This window comes from Glandiceps talaboti, chromosome 13 (genome assembly GCF_964340395.1).
Source record: "Glandiceps talaboti chromosome 13, keGlaTala1.1, whole genome shotgun sequence".
Classification (NCBI taxonomy): Eukaryota; Metazoa; Hemichordata; class Enteropneusta; family Spengelidae; genus Glandiceps; species Glandiceps talaboti.
Genome location: NC_135561.1, coordinates 12,033,173 through 12,049,393, shown reverse-complemented (window position 1 = coordinate 12,049,393; position 16,221 = coordinate 12,033,173). Strand labels below are relative to the sequence as shown.

General features: G+C 34.7%; 1 protein-coding gene across 1 annotated transcript; it reads right to left on the bottom strand.

Moving 5' to 3' along the window:
* Positions 1–2,395: 2,395 nt before the first annotated feature.
* LOC144444250 (gamma-aminobutyric acid type B receptor subunit 2-like) lies at positions 2,396–14,810 on the bottom strand. The gene is made up of 16 exons (XM_078133662.1): positions 14,676–14,810; positions 14,106–14,240; positions 13,611–13,781; positions 13,210–13,320; positions 12,862–12,927; positions 11,830–12,087; positions 11,252–11,365; positions 10,735–10,798; positions 10,470–10,550; positions 9,278–9,428; positions 8,026–8,161; positions 6,323–6,442; positions 5,530–5,699; positions 4,738–4,897; positions 3,580–3,816; positions 2,396–2,773 (listed from the first exon to the last, which is right to left on the bottom strand). Exons 1-16 carry the CDS (start codon positions 14,808–14,810, stop codon positions 2,396–2,398), a joined length of 2,487 nt encoding a protein of 828 aa, XP_077989788.1.
* Between the last annotated feature and the right edge of the window lie 1,411 nt (positions 14,811–16,221).

Here is a 16,221-nt window from a genome sequence, read left to right as displayed (position 1 = left end):
ACTACTTTCATATCCTACAAAAATGATGATTATGATATATACAATCTACATTTGCAACAATTTTCTCATGGCGCATTCGCTCTCCCCTAAAACATTATTTATTACATATCGTTTCGCAAGAATGTATTCGGTTATTATGAATGTTCCCTGATCGATATAAAACATTTTATTTTTATTTTGGGATTCAATTAATTGACTTTTTTTTTTCCAAATGTGTATTGAGATTATCCTTATCTAAGACAATGCCTATTGTTGTAGATAATACATATATTCATTTGTTTGCCATGGGTCTGGTTGAGGTTGAAATCATACAATGAAATGATACACAATGAATTAGAATATTAATGAGTATGTACAATATACAATGTGCATTGGCAAGCTTCGACAGGCATTTAATTGTTTGATGAGTCTAAGTGTACATGTCTCGGATTCATTACACCTGCAGCGCAATATCGACTTGTAGGGCAACGATGGGTCCTTTATTCCCCGGTCCGTAGCTACAATGTACCACCCCTCAGTCATCAGTTATGTCTCATCTTCTGTTTTACGTAGAGGAACTTGTCATAAACTAGCTTTGTTTTCCGTTGCGAACGAACTGTATGTATGTATGTATGTATGTATGTATGTATGTATGTATGTATGTATGTATGTATGTATGTATGTATGTATGTGTGTGTATGTATGTATGTATGTATGTATGTATGTATGTATGTATGTATGTATGTGTGTATGTATGTATGTATGTATGTATGTATGTATGTATGTATGTGTGTGTGTATGTATGTATGTATGTATGTATGTATGTATGTATGTATGTATGTGTGTGTATGTATGTGTATGTCTGTATGTCTGTATGTATGTATGTATGTATGTATGTATGTATGTATGTATGTATGTGTGTGTGTATATGTATGTATGTATGTATGTATGTATGTATGTATGTGTGTGTGTGTATGTATGTTTGTATGTATGTATGTATGTATGTATGTATGTATGTGTGTGTATGTATGTGTATGTATGTGTATGTATGTATGTATGTATGTATGTATGTATGTATGTATAATCCTTGCAATATACAGTCTTGTACTTGTAAAACAATAAATTTGAAATTACCTTCAGTGCAGAATTAATTTGGAGCATCATTTGCATGAAGGAAGATGTGTTCAGCAGCAGCAACACCAATAATAACATAAAACGATATAATACGATAACAATAAATTTTATTTCGAGTTTCCAAAAACAAAAACATAAAATGATCTCATTAAATAGTGATATTATTAAATGACCAATCAGGATTGGTATTGTAGTAACCAATCGCAATGAACCTCAGAAAAACATATCAGGACGAAACATTGTGATAACCAATAGGAATGGACCTTTTAACAACAGCCAAACTATCAAGATAAACCTTACATCAACCAATCACGGTGAATGTTAAAACCAATCAGAAGGAACCTCGTGGAACCGAACAGGATGAACCTTACAATAATTATGATAAACCTCATATAAATAACAAATCAAGATGAATGTTGGAGCAGCCAATCAGAATGAAGCTTATGACACTCAATCCTCATGACAACCAATCGGAATACAAGTAGTGATTACTTCCTGTGTATAAAGTAAAAGTGGGTAAGCTTAAATATCTCACATTTCAGAATTCTTTACATCAAATTGAAAACAAAACAAATTTTCCTTGATATCACAAATATTGCAAAAAAATAAATATTATTACTTAGATTTGAGTTTTTATAATAATTGTATGTTGTATTGATGTGTGATCTTTAAAATCTAGCTGCTGATATAGTTGTAGTTAGTAATGTTAAGAATTTCATAAAATTCAAAATAATGGCTTGGCGTAGATCATCGATGATGTCTACTAGTGTCCGAAAAGGGCCAGGCAACTTCATAAGTCAATAAGTGTTTTGTAACACACCACACTCTCAGGTACGTATTATTTCCAGAGTGAAAGAAAATCACCAGCAGGACTAGTCTCATGCTTCTGTAATAGTACCCGATGGAAAATAGAAAATGAATATTGCCCTCTGTATGCAAACTTAGGTCACTATGAGTCAATAGTCCATAACACGTGACATGGTCTAAGCCAATCATTGAAGGTTGTATGAAAAGGATATGTTATAATCTAAAATTAGTGCTTGTGGGACAAGAAGGATAGTTTGATAGATGTGTAGATAGATGTGATAGATGGGTAACAGAAGTGCTATTTTCTACTTGCTATGTAATTATTATTGTCTGTAACACCAAATTGCTGGGATACTTATATCAACACTTAATTAAATATCATAAGATACTCGCAAAGATTTGTTCGAATGGCGCCTTTCGTCTTATTGTGTCACGGTTGACCTCTGACCGGCCGACGCCATTTTACTTAGAAAAATCATTGGTCATCGGAAGATTCGGTGACCTTGACTACAACTGGAGGTTTGTCATTAGTATAACCGCTTTGCTTAATGAAATCTACATCTTCATCTACTTCAACTTCACGAACATTACTCATTTCACAGGAAAGCTGGGCTTCTACGGACAAAAGTAATTTCCTACACGTTGTTGGCGACTTTGGTATTTCTCTACCCAATTCTGGCACCGCAAGCTTAGGTACTTCGTCGGTTTCGGCTTCAGTTTTTGCATCTGTGTCGTCACCTTCAGCATCTGTTATCTCCAACTGTTGTCTTAGCCGTTTTAATTCTTGCTGAAGCTTGAAAACTTTATCATCGTTAGTGTTTTCTCTTGTGTGCATGAATATGCTCCCGTCTCTCTGCAAATGAAAACATAAAAATGAAATTGTCTAAGGTTTAGCTAGAACACACAAACACAGGCCAATATTTTCGGCATGCATAAAAGACAGCAAGTAAGTGTTTACCAAGAATAGGACATTGGAAATGTTAAATGGGGATAGGATTTTGGTGATAGGAGCTTTAATGTGCACGATAAACTCAGCAGATTTGAAAATGTCTTAGAAATGTAAAACTCCTGGGCAGAAGGAGCATGATTGTGTACATGAGAATTCAAAATACAAGCTCAAAGCATATATAGATTTCAATACTGGTCAAAACGTACACTAGTACTTCAGCCACAAAATAGGATCTAATGGTCTACTTGTCCAAGTTTCAAGGTGACAAATTTGACCCCAGAGTCATGGAAGATTGTTCTGCTGAGCAGTTTAACAGCGCGCCCAGCAGCACTAATCCGTTCCCAATTCTGGGGCACTCACTCATTTAAAAGCCTGTTACGACCCCAACATTTTGAAAATTAGCGGATTGGATTTGCAGTCATAAATATAACCTGAAGTCGCTGTGCCTTCAAAGAGATGGATAAAACTTCAACACATTAATCTTAACATTAAAAAGTCTACATATGTTGAAAAAGTGGGGGTCGAACCACTGCACATATGGTGTAACCCCCACCCCCACTCCCCTACCCACTCCACACCCCCAAGGCAAATGCATGTCATGTTTTTTCAAGTTTGATACGTGTGAAATATCGGACGGTAGAGGTAAAAAGGTAGGTATGTCTAAGTTTGGGGGAGTCATACGACGTGTCTGTTCCTTCTGACTTAATTACCTTTCTGAATAGCTCCGATTTATTTGTTCCCTCCGCAATAGACCCAAGATACACAGCATTCTGTGATACCGTAGCTAGAGATACGTCTGACCAATGACGACTTGCTTTATAATCACTGCTAATTGACACAGACGATCTCTCAGATTTGGTTCGTGTACGTTTCATGGCACCTTCGCGTTTGACAAATTTCATACTTTTGCGTGCACCAGTCAACGTCCGAGGCAGCAATGTAACAATCTGCAATGATAGACATAGTTGGTTTTTTTATAGACAGCAACACGATTTCAAACTCCTGAAGACAACGATACTACTGTGGTCTTAGTTGAAGTTAGATTCTCAACATACTGAAAATGTTGGATTCATTATCCTTATATTTCTCTAGAGTTAACACTGAGCCCATGAGGGATGGCCCTCACTGGACTTCTTGGGAGACAAGTGTTTATATACTTAAAGAACTACCAGTATAAAATAAAGATTATTATCATTATTATTATTAACATAGTATTCGGTGCGACAATTTTTCTTCTGAGATTGGATAATCAGTTTTTACCTTTTTTCAAAAATCTACATGGCGACGAATAGTTATTTTACAAACCAACCCATTATTATTTAAAGTAGCAATATGGATGAGGATTTAGTCTTTATATTGGATTTTTTTAATATATAAAACAATGGCGTCCTATTTTGGACAATCAATGTGAAACAACATAGCCAAGTCTGCGTTTGAAACTCAATACATTGCAAAAACCAATAAATATGGGTAAAATGTTTGTTAATGTGCGTAAAATAACAAATATTTTACACATTTATTAGACTCTAGTGAGTAGAAATCTCATTAATAAGTATGGACCCAGAGTCAAAGAACATTCATTCTCGCATCTGTATTAATGTTTTGCAATTTATTGAGATACAAACAAGGACTTTGCATATGTTGTTTCACATTGATTGTTCAAATAGGAAGCCATTATAAAATTGTTTCATGAATTAAAAATCCAAAATAAATACCCAATCTTCTTCCATATAGCTACTTCAAAAACAAGCACAACTTTTTTAAAAACTAGGAATCGGGTGGCCCTTACTTGAAGAAAGTGACAACAAGTTGATATCGTCATTTCTAAGGCGTGTACATGCAAAGTTAAGTAAAATTAAACTGTTTACCTCCTTACTGCACATTGCAATCAATGCAATAATAGCTGACGAAGACGCAAATCCAGCAGTCACGTAGTAGGCGATATATGGATACTGTTCCAATAACAACACAATTAATGCTCCAATTGACGATATCAAACCAATGATGTACAACAATGCGCGAATATTCCTATAATATCAATCAAAATGAATTACATGCATATCTTATTTTTTCTTGAGTGAGACATTGATTGAATCATTTGTCCTCACAGCGTAGATATACCATACCAGTCTACAGTTGACATGATCATTGAGAAGACAAAAACTACTAAGAAGTGTAATATTGAGTGAAACTTTATTTCAAATTGGTGCTTGAAATCAGTATTTGAGATGAAACTACTTTTTTTCTCTGCAAGCTAGATTAACTTTGTCATCAACAAGACCTCTATAAGCAAAAGATAACATGAAAACAAAGTTTTGTGTTTGAAAGTAAAACACGCATTTTAGATTTTCCTGTACATAGTTTATTTTACACGTTTCAGAACATTTGCTACGTGAAACACTTGTTAGTGTGTTGCTTTGTCTCCATCACAATAAAAAAGTTTCACGAATAAACGAAGTTTTTGTTAATTTAAGTAATGGAATTCCAGGATTACAGACATAAGGAGTATAGAGATTTTTTACCAAATAGCGTAAATAAGAAAAGGAATACCTAGAATTTAGAGAAAATCTAGAATTCGTCAATATCTTTTACTGAAAAGTATGTAAAAGTTTTCTTTTCAATAGGATATATTCTATTGGCTAATTCAATGTACAACTTACCGAGTTTCCTGCATTCGCCGAGATATTACACAAAGACTGCTTTCGTAGGCATACACAGAACCCAGAATGATCTGTATGCCTTTGTAAGCATAGAGGGCAGCAGTCCAGTATAATCGGAATTCACTGTGACAGATTATTGTCACAGTCTTGATGGTTTCATCCATAAAGTCCTGTTAACAAAGACAATTAAAGAGTAAGATACCGACAGCATGGAATCTTCAAACGATATCTTGAAGAGAAGTATGCACAGATAGAAAGATGACGAACTACACAGACCCTGTGTTACACTCGAGATATTTACCAGGTACTGTGTTTGAATACAATTAATAAATTTGCATCGAATTATGAACACACACACACACACTCACTCTCTCTCTCTCTCTCTCTCTCTCTCTCTCTCTCTCTCTCTCTCTCTCTCTCTCTCTCTCTCTCCCTCCCTCCCTCCCTCCCTCCCTCCCTCCCTCCCTCCCTCCCTCCCCCCTCTCTCTCTCTCTCTCTCTCTCTCTCTCTCTCTCTCTCTCTCTCTCTCTCTCTCTCTCTCTCTCTCTCTCTCTCTCTCTCTCTCTCTCTCTCTCTCTCTCTCTCTCTCTCTCTCTCTCTCTCTCTCTCTCTCTCTCTCTCTCTCTCTCTCTCTCTCTCTCTCTCTCTCTCTCTGAGAGATATTCTAGCGATTTGAAATTCTCGTGTGGAGTGTATAGGCTTTTTTCGCATTCCTCCAGAGACGCCTGGGTGTAAGCTGTCTGGGTCAAACAATGGTCATGAAAAGGAAGAATCGACATTTACAAATAAATACCTCTTTATCAAAGTGCTTCCTTTTCAACATGTGTGGATCTAGTAGTTCCCATGACAACAGGATACCCATATCGATGATTACCATAAATGTTAGGATATAGTATGTCTTAGTGATATCGGACTACAGAGAGAATTAATACATTATGAGGTATACTGAGTTACCCTACACAATCAATAATTGATGAGAAGTAGGAGGATTTGCTGAATAGAAACAGAAACAAATTGCAGTAACGTATGCTGTAAAATTAAACAAACAAAACTGTCTTGTTCAAAGTAAGGTGATACATTCCACACACATAAAGGGAAGTAATTGAATTGACGACTGTGTCAGTTAAAGAAATTCAATATATACAACTCACTTAAGTTATGTTTATATTTTCGAAATAAAGTTTGCAATCTACACATTTTTCTCCCGGTTAAAGTGGTGCTACTATATATATCATAATAACGGATTCTCGAGGTGAATGTATATCAATGATGTCAAATTAACTTCGATTATGGATTTGAAAATGTATAGATGAAATATGACGAAAAATCATTGCTGAAATCATATTGTAATTAGAATGGGCCTTTCCACCTTTCCTGTCTGTGTGTACCTTGGGGGTATACATGGTATAGGTTACTCGGTTAATCATAGAGCACTGCTGCTTGCCTCGATGTCTGCACAATGCGAGAAACATCCCTGATTTACACTTCTATAGAATACAAGGAACAAAGCTCTTAAGATACAGTACTATGAGATGATGACACCCCTAATTTGAGCGAAGGCGCTGTATTCTCAATTCCCTGTTTGTATTCTGGAATAATCTATTGTATAACGATGGTGATGGTTAAACTTACATAATTATTAACGAAACGTCGCTTTACAAAAACAGCTCTATACATGAGTAATATTCTCACAGCCAGAGTCCCGTAACTTAAAGAGAATGCAATGGGCAGGAACCATACTCGGATCTAAAAACGTATATAAAAAGGAAGAACCAGCAAAAGCGTTAACATACAATAATATAATATATAAAAATAAAAAATGGATGTTTCGCTTAAGATTATATAATTTGTTGCTTTAACTAGGATGATATTTGGTTACACGATCGAAAAATCGTGGATTAATTTTTCAAAACATTCTTTCACATGCTAGATCATAGAATACAGCTTCCATTCGACGGCGAGTCATATCGTGTAATTAAAGCAACGATAGGTTTCATTAACAAGTGCAGAGTTTCGTCTCTGATAATGACTAGAAGTCGAATTCCAGCAGCATTCCATCTACATCAACTTCAGCAGTGTTTACTAGCAACTTATTCGTAAAGGCATTAATTGAAAAATCACGTGTCACTGTACAATTTTGTTTGAAATAGAAGTCAAAATGTTGTAAAAAATTAAACCATTTTTGAATTCAATGTGTCAGCCTAATATTTTGCTAACGTTGTGGTTAAGTAAAATGTTATCGTTTGCTCAAAACAAGATGGCCTAACATCCCCCCCCCCCCCGAAAAAAATCTTGAATTATTTCCAACAAGACCAGAAACAATATTTCGTATTGGAAAGTTTGGTGAAGAACTTTGGTTTACAGTGAAATTCATCCCACAGAATCATTACACCTTAATAACAGCATAAGAAATATGATATATCGTAGATATCAATGTATATATAATATAACAATATAACTTGGGAATATATTAAAAAGGAACATTAAATACAATACCTTGCAAAGTATTGTCAACATATACTTATCAGCAATAGTTCCATCTATTCCATGGAGTATTACAGCCACAAATGTCAAGAAGCATCCAAGTATAACAATGTAATTATAACTGAAGTCGTCCGTTTTCTGGACAGGACTGTTCATAAAAATACACATAAACAAATCATGTACGACTGTTATAAATATGGTGATATCAATCGTGACAAATGTCTGTGAATTTGCTAGTTTTGTATACTTGGTATCGCTTACTGATACGATTCTGATTGTAACTTAAAAGAGGAGATGGTGTAAGGGCAAATCCCAGGTGGAAAACAGAATGCAAATGACTTTCTGATGGCGTATCACCCTTTGGGGCATGCATTTTTGGATGTTCGTCATAACTGGTTCAGATAGTCTAATCGAAAATGTATCAGATGTGAGATCTGAGTGTACAGCTTGCAATATTGGTCAAACATGAGATTACATTTAATTTGCAGACTAAATTGGTCTAAAATGCATTATGTAGCTAATGACCAAACTTGCATATCCCTTCCAAACTAGTTTTTAAGTGTGTACGGGCCGGGTGGGGGTCAATCTAAGTGTGGTAACCAGACAAATATAATGATCACATCTTTCCCAGTGATGCAGTTTTGTGCAGTAAAGCTTACTTACAACATTCCTTTGTAGCATCATAGCTTGTAGTCTAACACGTTTATTCCACATGTTACCCGTCTCTTTTAGTTTGGTTGTAGCCTAACTGTAGACTTGAACGACTACCGTTATTATTTCCGCTATCCTAACTGACACTTGACTTTGAATTTTCCCTATCGTTCCAAGTCTATTCTAACGACCATTCAGAGCTAGTCACCAATTGCATTCCTATATACAGCGTGATTGGTCGAATACATAATTAAACATAATCAGGTCACATGATAAATGCATAATTAGATGTCGTAGACGCCTACGTCGATTCTATTCAAATTTATGCTAATGTTTTGCACACGTTATGTGTATAGCGGGTGAGGCTTAAATACTAGTTCTGGATAGTCGTAATGGTAGACTTGGGAACGGAGAGAAAATTCTAAAACTTAACATGTCAGTTAGGATAGTGGAATAGCATAGTAGCGATAGTGGTTCAAGTCTACAAGTGGGCTAGTTTGGTTGTGTTGAATATAAACGTCATGCGTCCTTTTGTTTTACCTCAGGCCACTATAACTATAGTGGTCTGAGGTTTTATCTAGATTGTTTATTGTGCTTACAATCATATACTTACTACCTCTTTCTAAATGAGCAATACACCAATGCAAGAACAATTGTGAATAGTATTCCAACCAATGACAGGCAATCAAATGCCAAGACGAGAGGAAAATAGAGATAGCGTATCTTCGTGAACACATCTCTGCTGTCCTTGGGAACCTGGTTACCTAGATATGTAGATGAATTACACGAGACATGTCAGTGAAAAACACTTTTGTAGGAGACAAGAACTAAGAGATGTCATAGACAAAGCCTTTAAGTTATTTAGTTCATAATTATTCAGCTTGTTGATAATCCCAGTACGTATATAAAGTCATCGACTTCTATGTTCCATTAGTGTAACGTTTTGTTTGTTGTAAATGTTGCTTTAAAAATGAAATATTAAAGATAACAAGAAATGAGGTACAGCATTTTTCAACATCAAATTAGGATTTTAATTAAAGAAAGGTCTTTTATATCGGCCTGAAGACACTCTTGTGTTTAGTTAATGAAAATTGAAGTCAGTTTTAAGTGAATTTGTGATTTAAAGCGGTTCTTCCTCTTTGTAAGAAATGTTATGACCGACAACAATGCATGTATTCTTTCCATTTATCACCAAGAAGCATTCATCGTTCATTAACACGTTTAATTTACAGTTCAATTATTACTATTGTACTCGTGGCTCTAATTGTGTATGAAGCTATTGTTACTGTAACACAAAATATGAAGAAAATTGGCGACATTCACAAAGACTTAGTCCTTTGAGATATCGTCCTACTTTCACATCTGACCTAAGTATATATTCAGCTTATTGGGAACTAAATTTCGTATACAAAGACATTTAAGGAGGATTTTCTTTTCACCTACAAGAATTGTTATTAAAATATAATTTGTCACCAAGGAGTATTTAACACTCATTAACAGATTTATAACTCTAATTCTATTGAACCTCTATCAACTTGTCAGGGACTACTTGTTGTAACACATTTACAACAGTTACTCCAATTCTATTGAACCTAATAATAGTTTTTCCTATGTGTTGTAAAAATGTGAAGAAAATTGAAAATTTCTCGGAGTATTCTTTGTCATCACAGTTGAAGAGTATATTATATAATCCTTCAAGTACAGTTAGTCGAGAAGCATATTTTTTTCTAAAATTACCATCTAGCAATCAAAATACACCATGTATCATTTTTTTAACCTACAAGGATGTACATTAATACCCTCACCTTTCCAACGGAAGTCCTCTCCTTCTATTATCGTTATTCCATCCATTGGATCATAAACGGCAGTCTTTACAATTTCACTGTCTGTTGGAAATGAAAATAACAGCATTTATAAAACTATTTATATGCTTGGGACATATTACGCCCTAGCAATAGCAATTATAGCAAATTGTATATTTACGCTGACTTAAAATGTTTTTAAAAGGAACAGATATATAAACCTATAATGATTATGACTGTCGAATAAGTTCCCAATACTAGTACTTACTTTGGATTTGGAAGATGGTAACTGGAAGTTTTCTCTCACCATCATCATCAAAACTAACATCACCCTACAAAAATCATGAGAAATTATACAAAATATTACATAAATTGGCTAAATATAAATATAATATGCGTACAAAGATTCTATCTCGTGTTATTGAAAAATTCAATATATTGTATACAAATAGTATTGCATGCCATTATCAAATTTGCATAACATTTTCAAACATGTTCAGCATTTATTTGATATAGACGATTTCTCTGATTATCTGAGTATTACGAAAACTTGTAGTCATTAAACAAGTGACTGAGTTTTAGGGGTTGTGCACTGTCAAATGTTATACGGTTATATTCCAAGTGCTCCACTGATATGACAAATAAATATTAAATTAGTCCACACATCATCTACAATACGTTAAACCATTTTTTGTCATTCAGAGGTTCATTCTCAAAATAACTATTCGTCGACCTGAAAAATACAGAGCAGAATTCTCACTAAGTCAAAGTTTTAAATTACTTACTGTCTTTCCAGTAAATTGTAATTTCGCTAGTTCTTGGTGTAACATGTTTGCCATTTCTGGGTCGCCATACGTGAAGTTGTTATTTCGGAAACCGTGATCTTCTTTTGTTCGTTGCTGTAATGTTTCAGATAGAAAGGGGTATAATGTTATTAAAAAAATACCTACCTAATAGATAAATTCTTACCATAAAACATGTTGCCATGTCTGCCCTGAGTACATATATGTAAATATATGATCAACCCATGGTAAGCATAACTGGTTTGAGCAACATGCATGATGATAGATTATGCACGTGAACAAGACTCGGAGCAAGATTTCATATCACAAGCATAAGAACCATGTGGTCTCTGTTGATGCTTAATAATAAATATAAAGAAAATGGATTTATCGTGTCCCCCATCATGCATTGTGTACTGTTTATTTCCCTTCTGACATGCATGTGGGGCTTCTGTGTTTCTCTTTAAAAGAAGAATACTCAAAACAAGATTTCTGTCGCTACCTTAGTAAGTTTTATGCATCATTTGAATGGAAGTCAGGGGTATATAAATGACATCACCATAATTTCTAATCATATTTACCTCTAAATTTGTCGACACCTTGTTAAGTGCCAATGCAATGGACCATATACCATCAAGAACAACATCACTATCTTGCAATCCACCAGTCTGTCTTGGCGTATGATCATTGGTTGTAGTAAGAATGGCGTTTTCTATAACTTGTAGTATATCTGTCTTAATACAGCTATCATTGGTGTTTTCAGTAGCAATGATATCCTGCACTAAGTCTTCTCTTAGTAACCATACGTAGTTACTTCCATATAGGTTATCCATATATGCCTACAGTTATATAAATATATAAAACGTTCTCATGATTGCATCGTGTAATATGATCCTTTACAGATAGACAGGAAGCTTGCGAAGACAAACAGGCGGACAGAGGAACAGACAGACAGACAGACAGACAGACAGACAGACAGACAGACAGACAGACAGACAGACAGACAGACAGACAGACAGACAGACAGACAGACAGACAGACAGACAGACAGACAGACAGACGAACAGAAGTAAAAAAAGAGTAACAATGCAAACACAATTTAATATTATTCCTGCACTGCTGACATTATTAGCTTTTATGCAAAATAGATTTACTAATATTGCACCAGTATAATAATTCAATCAATTGAATGACACATTCTGTGAATAAAGACACACGGAGTACTTCAACATTGACAATTCATAATACCACCTTTTTCTGTATTGCCTTCAATTACTATAATTGTAGTACTCAAAGGAGTTATTACCGTCAAAGGGGATTTAAAGACAAGGGTATAAACCAAGTGTGATTTTAATGGTATAATTAGATATATGATTATATACATACAATACATACACTCTGGAATTACAATGTGGGTTATTAAGTTTTAGAAGTACACAATGTGTCTGTAGTGTGTGATATATTTATAATTAGTTTTAGCATTTATATATCTATAATACTAGTTATATACAACTATACTATATATATAATATATCTCTAATACTAGTTATGTATATATATATATATATAGTTATATATAACAGTCACGTGTATATGTTATTGATATCACTCACCTGGCAAAATAATTTCGTTGCGTATTCAGGAGAGCCATCGTAAGCAATTACTCTTGCATCCATTTCCTGTACATATGCAACGAATTACCCGTCATAAATAGCCGATACAGTTACAATATATTTTTTTTTAAAGCAATGTTATGATTTTTACATTGTATTGTCCAACCCAATAGGTAATTCGATTAAAATCAGCTACTTTTTGCCTAAACATGCAATTATATATGTTTGTTGTTAAGACGTTTACTAATGATGGTATGTACTAAAATTCACATTGATTGAATTGTTAATGGAGTTGGGGAAGTTAAAGAGGTTCAGGTTATATCTAAGAGTTAATTTTTAAATACTTGCCATTAATTGATTAATGATGCCTTGAGGGTTGTCATCTTCACGTCTTTCTGTTAACGTTAACCTAACCGTAATGTTCTCTGCTTTGTATTCATTCACAACATCTTCAATGACCTTTGACACGAAGAAGACGTTTTTAAAGATACACATGTATACAATGTAACTAATTGTAATAAATGTAACTATTATTTCTCTGTGTCTCTGACTGTCTTATTGACTCTGTCTGTCTGTCTATCTCTCTCTCTCTCTGTCTCTATCCTCTCTCTATCTCTGTCGCTCTCTCTCTCACTCTCTCTATCTCTCTCTATCTCTCTCTCGCTCGCTCGCTCATTACGTTTCACAAATAACATAGAAGATTTATAATATTGCTATATTATATGTAATTATTTAATGTTATTACTTACGTTATCAATATGCCAATCATCTTCATACACAGCTGCAATTTGATCCCAACCAAAATGACGACAAATTTTGCTCCTTGCAACGTTGTGCAAAACATCGGATCCTACCATTCGTACGAACAACGGATACTTGTCATGATTCACCACGACTGGTGACGTTGACCTGGTTTCTATCTACAAGTGGTCAGTTCAAGGAAATCAAAGAAAATGTGACTAAATTACACGTATGGTTGGTTGGTTGGTTGGTTGGTTGGTTCGTTTCTAGTAACAACACACTGGTTATCAAATCATTCCAATGCAGTACAGCTGGTATAAATGATCTGTTGATGATGGAGTCCTTGGTTCACCTCAGTTTTTAAAAATTATGACTGACAAAGACCAGGATTTGATTATATTCTATTTGCTATTTGAATACAAATACGAACAAAAATAAATTCTCATTAAAAGATAATTTTTGGTAAAATGTGTAAACCAAATACTAGCTTGTGTTAATCGTACCTGTACAAGGTTAAAATACTGGGTCACCGTGAGATACGCCTCTGTACACGATGGACACGCTACACCGAGTATCGCCACTTTCGTCGACAACATAACTGCATCTAGTGTCGTTTGCACTACAATGTTGGTATCACACTAAAATATAAGAGATGGTGACATGATTTAAATTCGTTAGAGATTTGTTATGCTTTTTTGTCGGTGAATTAGGGACCTACTCCCTTAATAAGGTTTGGTACACATGTACAATAATTTGACCCCCCCCCCCCCAATTCCTTACCCTTCTACAAATCTTGTTACACTCAGACTAAGAAGTTTCTTCCTTTTCTGCGTTACATTGTATGTAAAGAACTAAATCATATGCGTTTATAGTGCCGGCACACATCTATAGAATTTATACCAAGGATGGGATGGTTCGTGGAATGAATCTTCAGTTGAAACTACAGTAACATCACAAAATTTAGAATTCTATTTCTTATAAAAATTGGGGTTATCGTCACAACATGCATGAAAATCAATTCATTGGCAATTGCCTTCATACTGAATAAAAATAGTTAGAATTGTCAAACTTACTTCAGTAAATATCCAGGATATACGGAGATTATAACCAGGCAAAATATTAGTATCGCTGTTGATATTTTGAATGACTTGTTCAGCTGCCACTTCCAAGTCGTCAATCCAATGTACGGACGTCTCGTCCATCGGCATTGTTGCTATACCTAGTATCGTTAAGTCATTTATAGCACTTGACGATACAGTGGAAAATATCAACAAAAAGAAGCGAGGAAATAAGTATGTCCGAATCGATATTTTCCCTGTGTTTTTCATGTTGATGTTGATGAACGTTGCTACGTGCAGTTAAGTGTACGTCAAGCTCTGGGAGAACTTGAGATTATATGTTGGAGTTATGAGAGAGGTGTTTCGTAATTGTACCAATTTTCATATTGTCTTGGCCAATTGAATCAATGCATCACGTTCACGTGATCATAATTTCTCCAATACTTATTATGGCGCTTAAGTATATCAGAGGGTGTATAAGTTTGTAAGATGCTTCATAAGGTGCTGAAAGACTGATAATATCCCCGGCGGTGTTTAAAATCTGGTAGTTTCATTACAGTGTCTAATTTGATAACACCACATAAACACCGCGATAATTTATTGTGACCACCTTACTATATAGTGTAATTCACTATAACAATGATCTAATTGGCATCAATTGACTCCTTTGATGTTGAACTAAAATGATGTGATAATTGATATTAAGTGGATCTTTAGATTCTAGGTACCTGAAATAAAATTTGACCATCTGGGCACTTCATAAAGTAATGATCATTTGATTTCGAAAAGCTGATTTCGTGGTCAACACAACGATGTTCAACTGCACGCTACACACATTACTTCAAGCGATGTAATAATGTGTGGATATTTTATTCTACCTCTTTGCTAAATCGCTAGTGTAGTTAATTAGAGAGGTATTGATGTCAGGTCTCTTATAGTTTAGTATTGTTTTTAATTTTGTTTTCTCTTTCAATAACTTGTATGAACAACTTTGCACAGCGAGTATGTTAGTGATGAATTGATTTGATTTGATTTGATTTGATTGGCCTGGCTTGGCTTTGATTTGATTTGATTTGATTTGATTTGATTTGATTTGATTTGATTGGCTTGGCTTGGCTTGGCTTGGATTTGATTTGATTTGATTTGATTTGATTTGATTTGATTCTATTCTATTCTATTCTATTCGATTTTATTCGATTTTTTGGTTGAATAACACTAAATATTCACTTCCGAGTCTTTAGTTCGCTCCTATAAATGTCCTTTCTCATCTTCTATTCCATTCTCTTCATCTAAATGAAAAAGAAAACAAACGTTCCTTATACTTACCCAAGGTATGACTTTCATATCAATGTTTACCTACCATCTTATCTAGGAGATTATGACACCATGCATTCACATACAGATTAGGTGTAATGTGGAAAATCAAAAACACCGTGGCCTGAAAAATCGTGATTTTCACGAACATTCAAATCCAGGGAAAGAAACACAACAGTAAATAAGTAAACAATCCATAGGAAATCAAATCATTTCATCACTAGCATGATCGCTGCACCCTTTGCAC

Coding starts and splice junctions, on each gene's coding strand:
- LOC144444250 (XM_078133662.1), bottom strand. CDS start 14,810: ATGCCGATGGACGAGACGTCCGTACATTGGATTGACGACTTGGAAGTG. Junction 14,241..14,675: donor TATCCTGGATATTTACTGAA/GTAAGTTTGACA, acceptor CTTATATTTTAG/TGTGATACCAACATTGTAGT. Junction 10,551..10,734: donor TACCATCTTCCAAATCCAAA/GTAAGTACTAGT, acceptor CATTTCCAACAG/ACAGTGAAATTGTAAAGACT.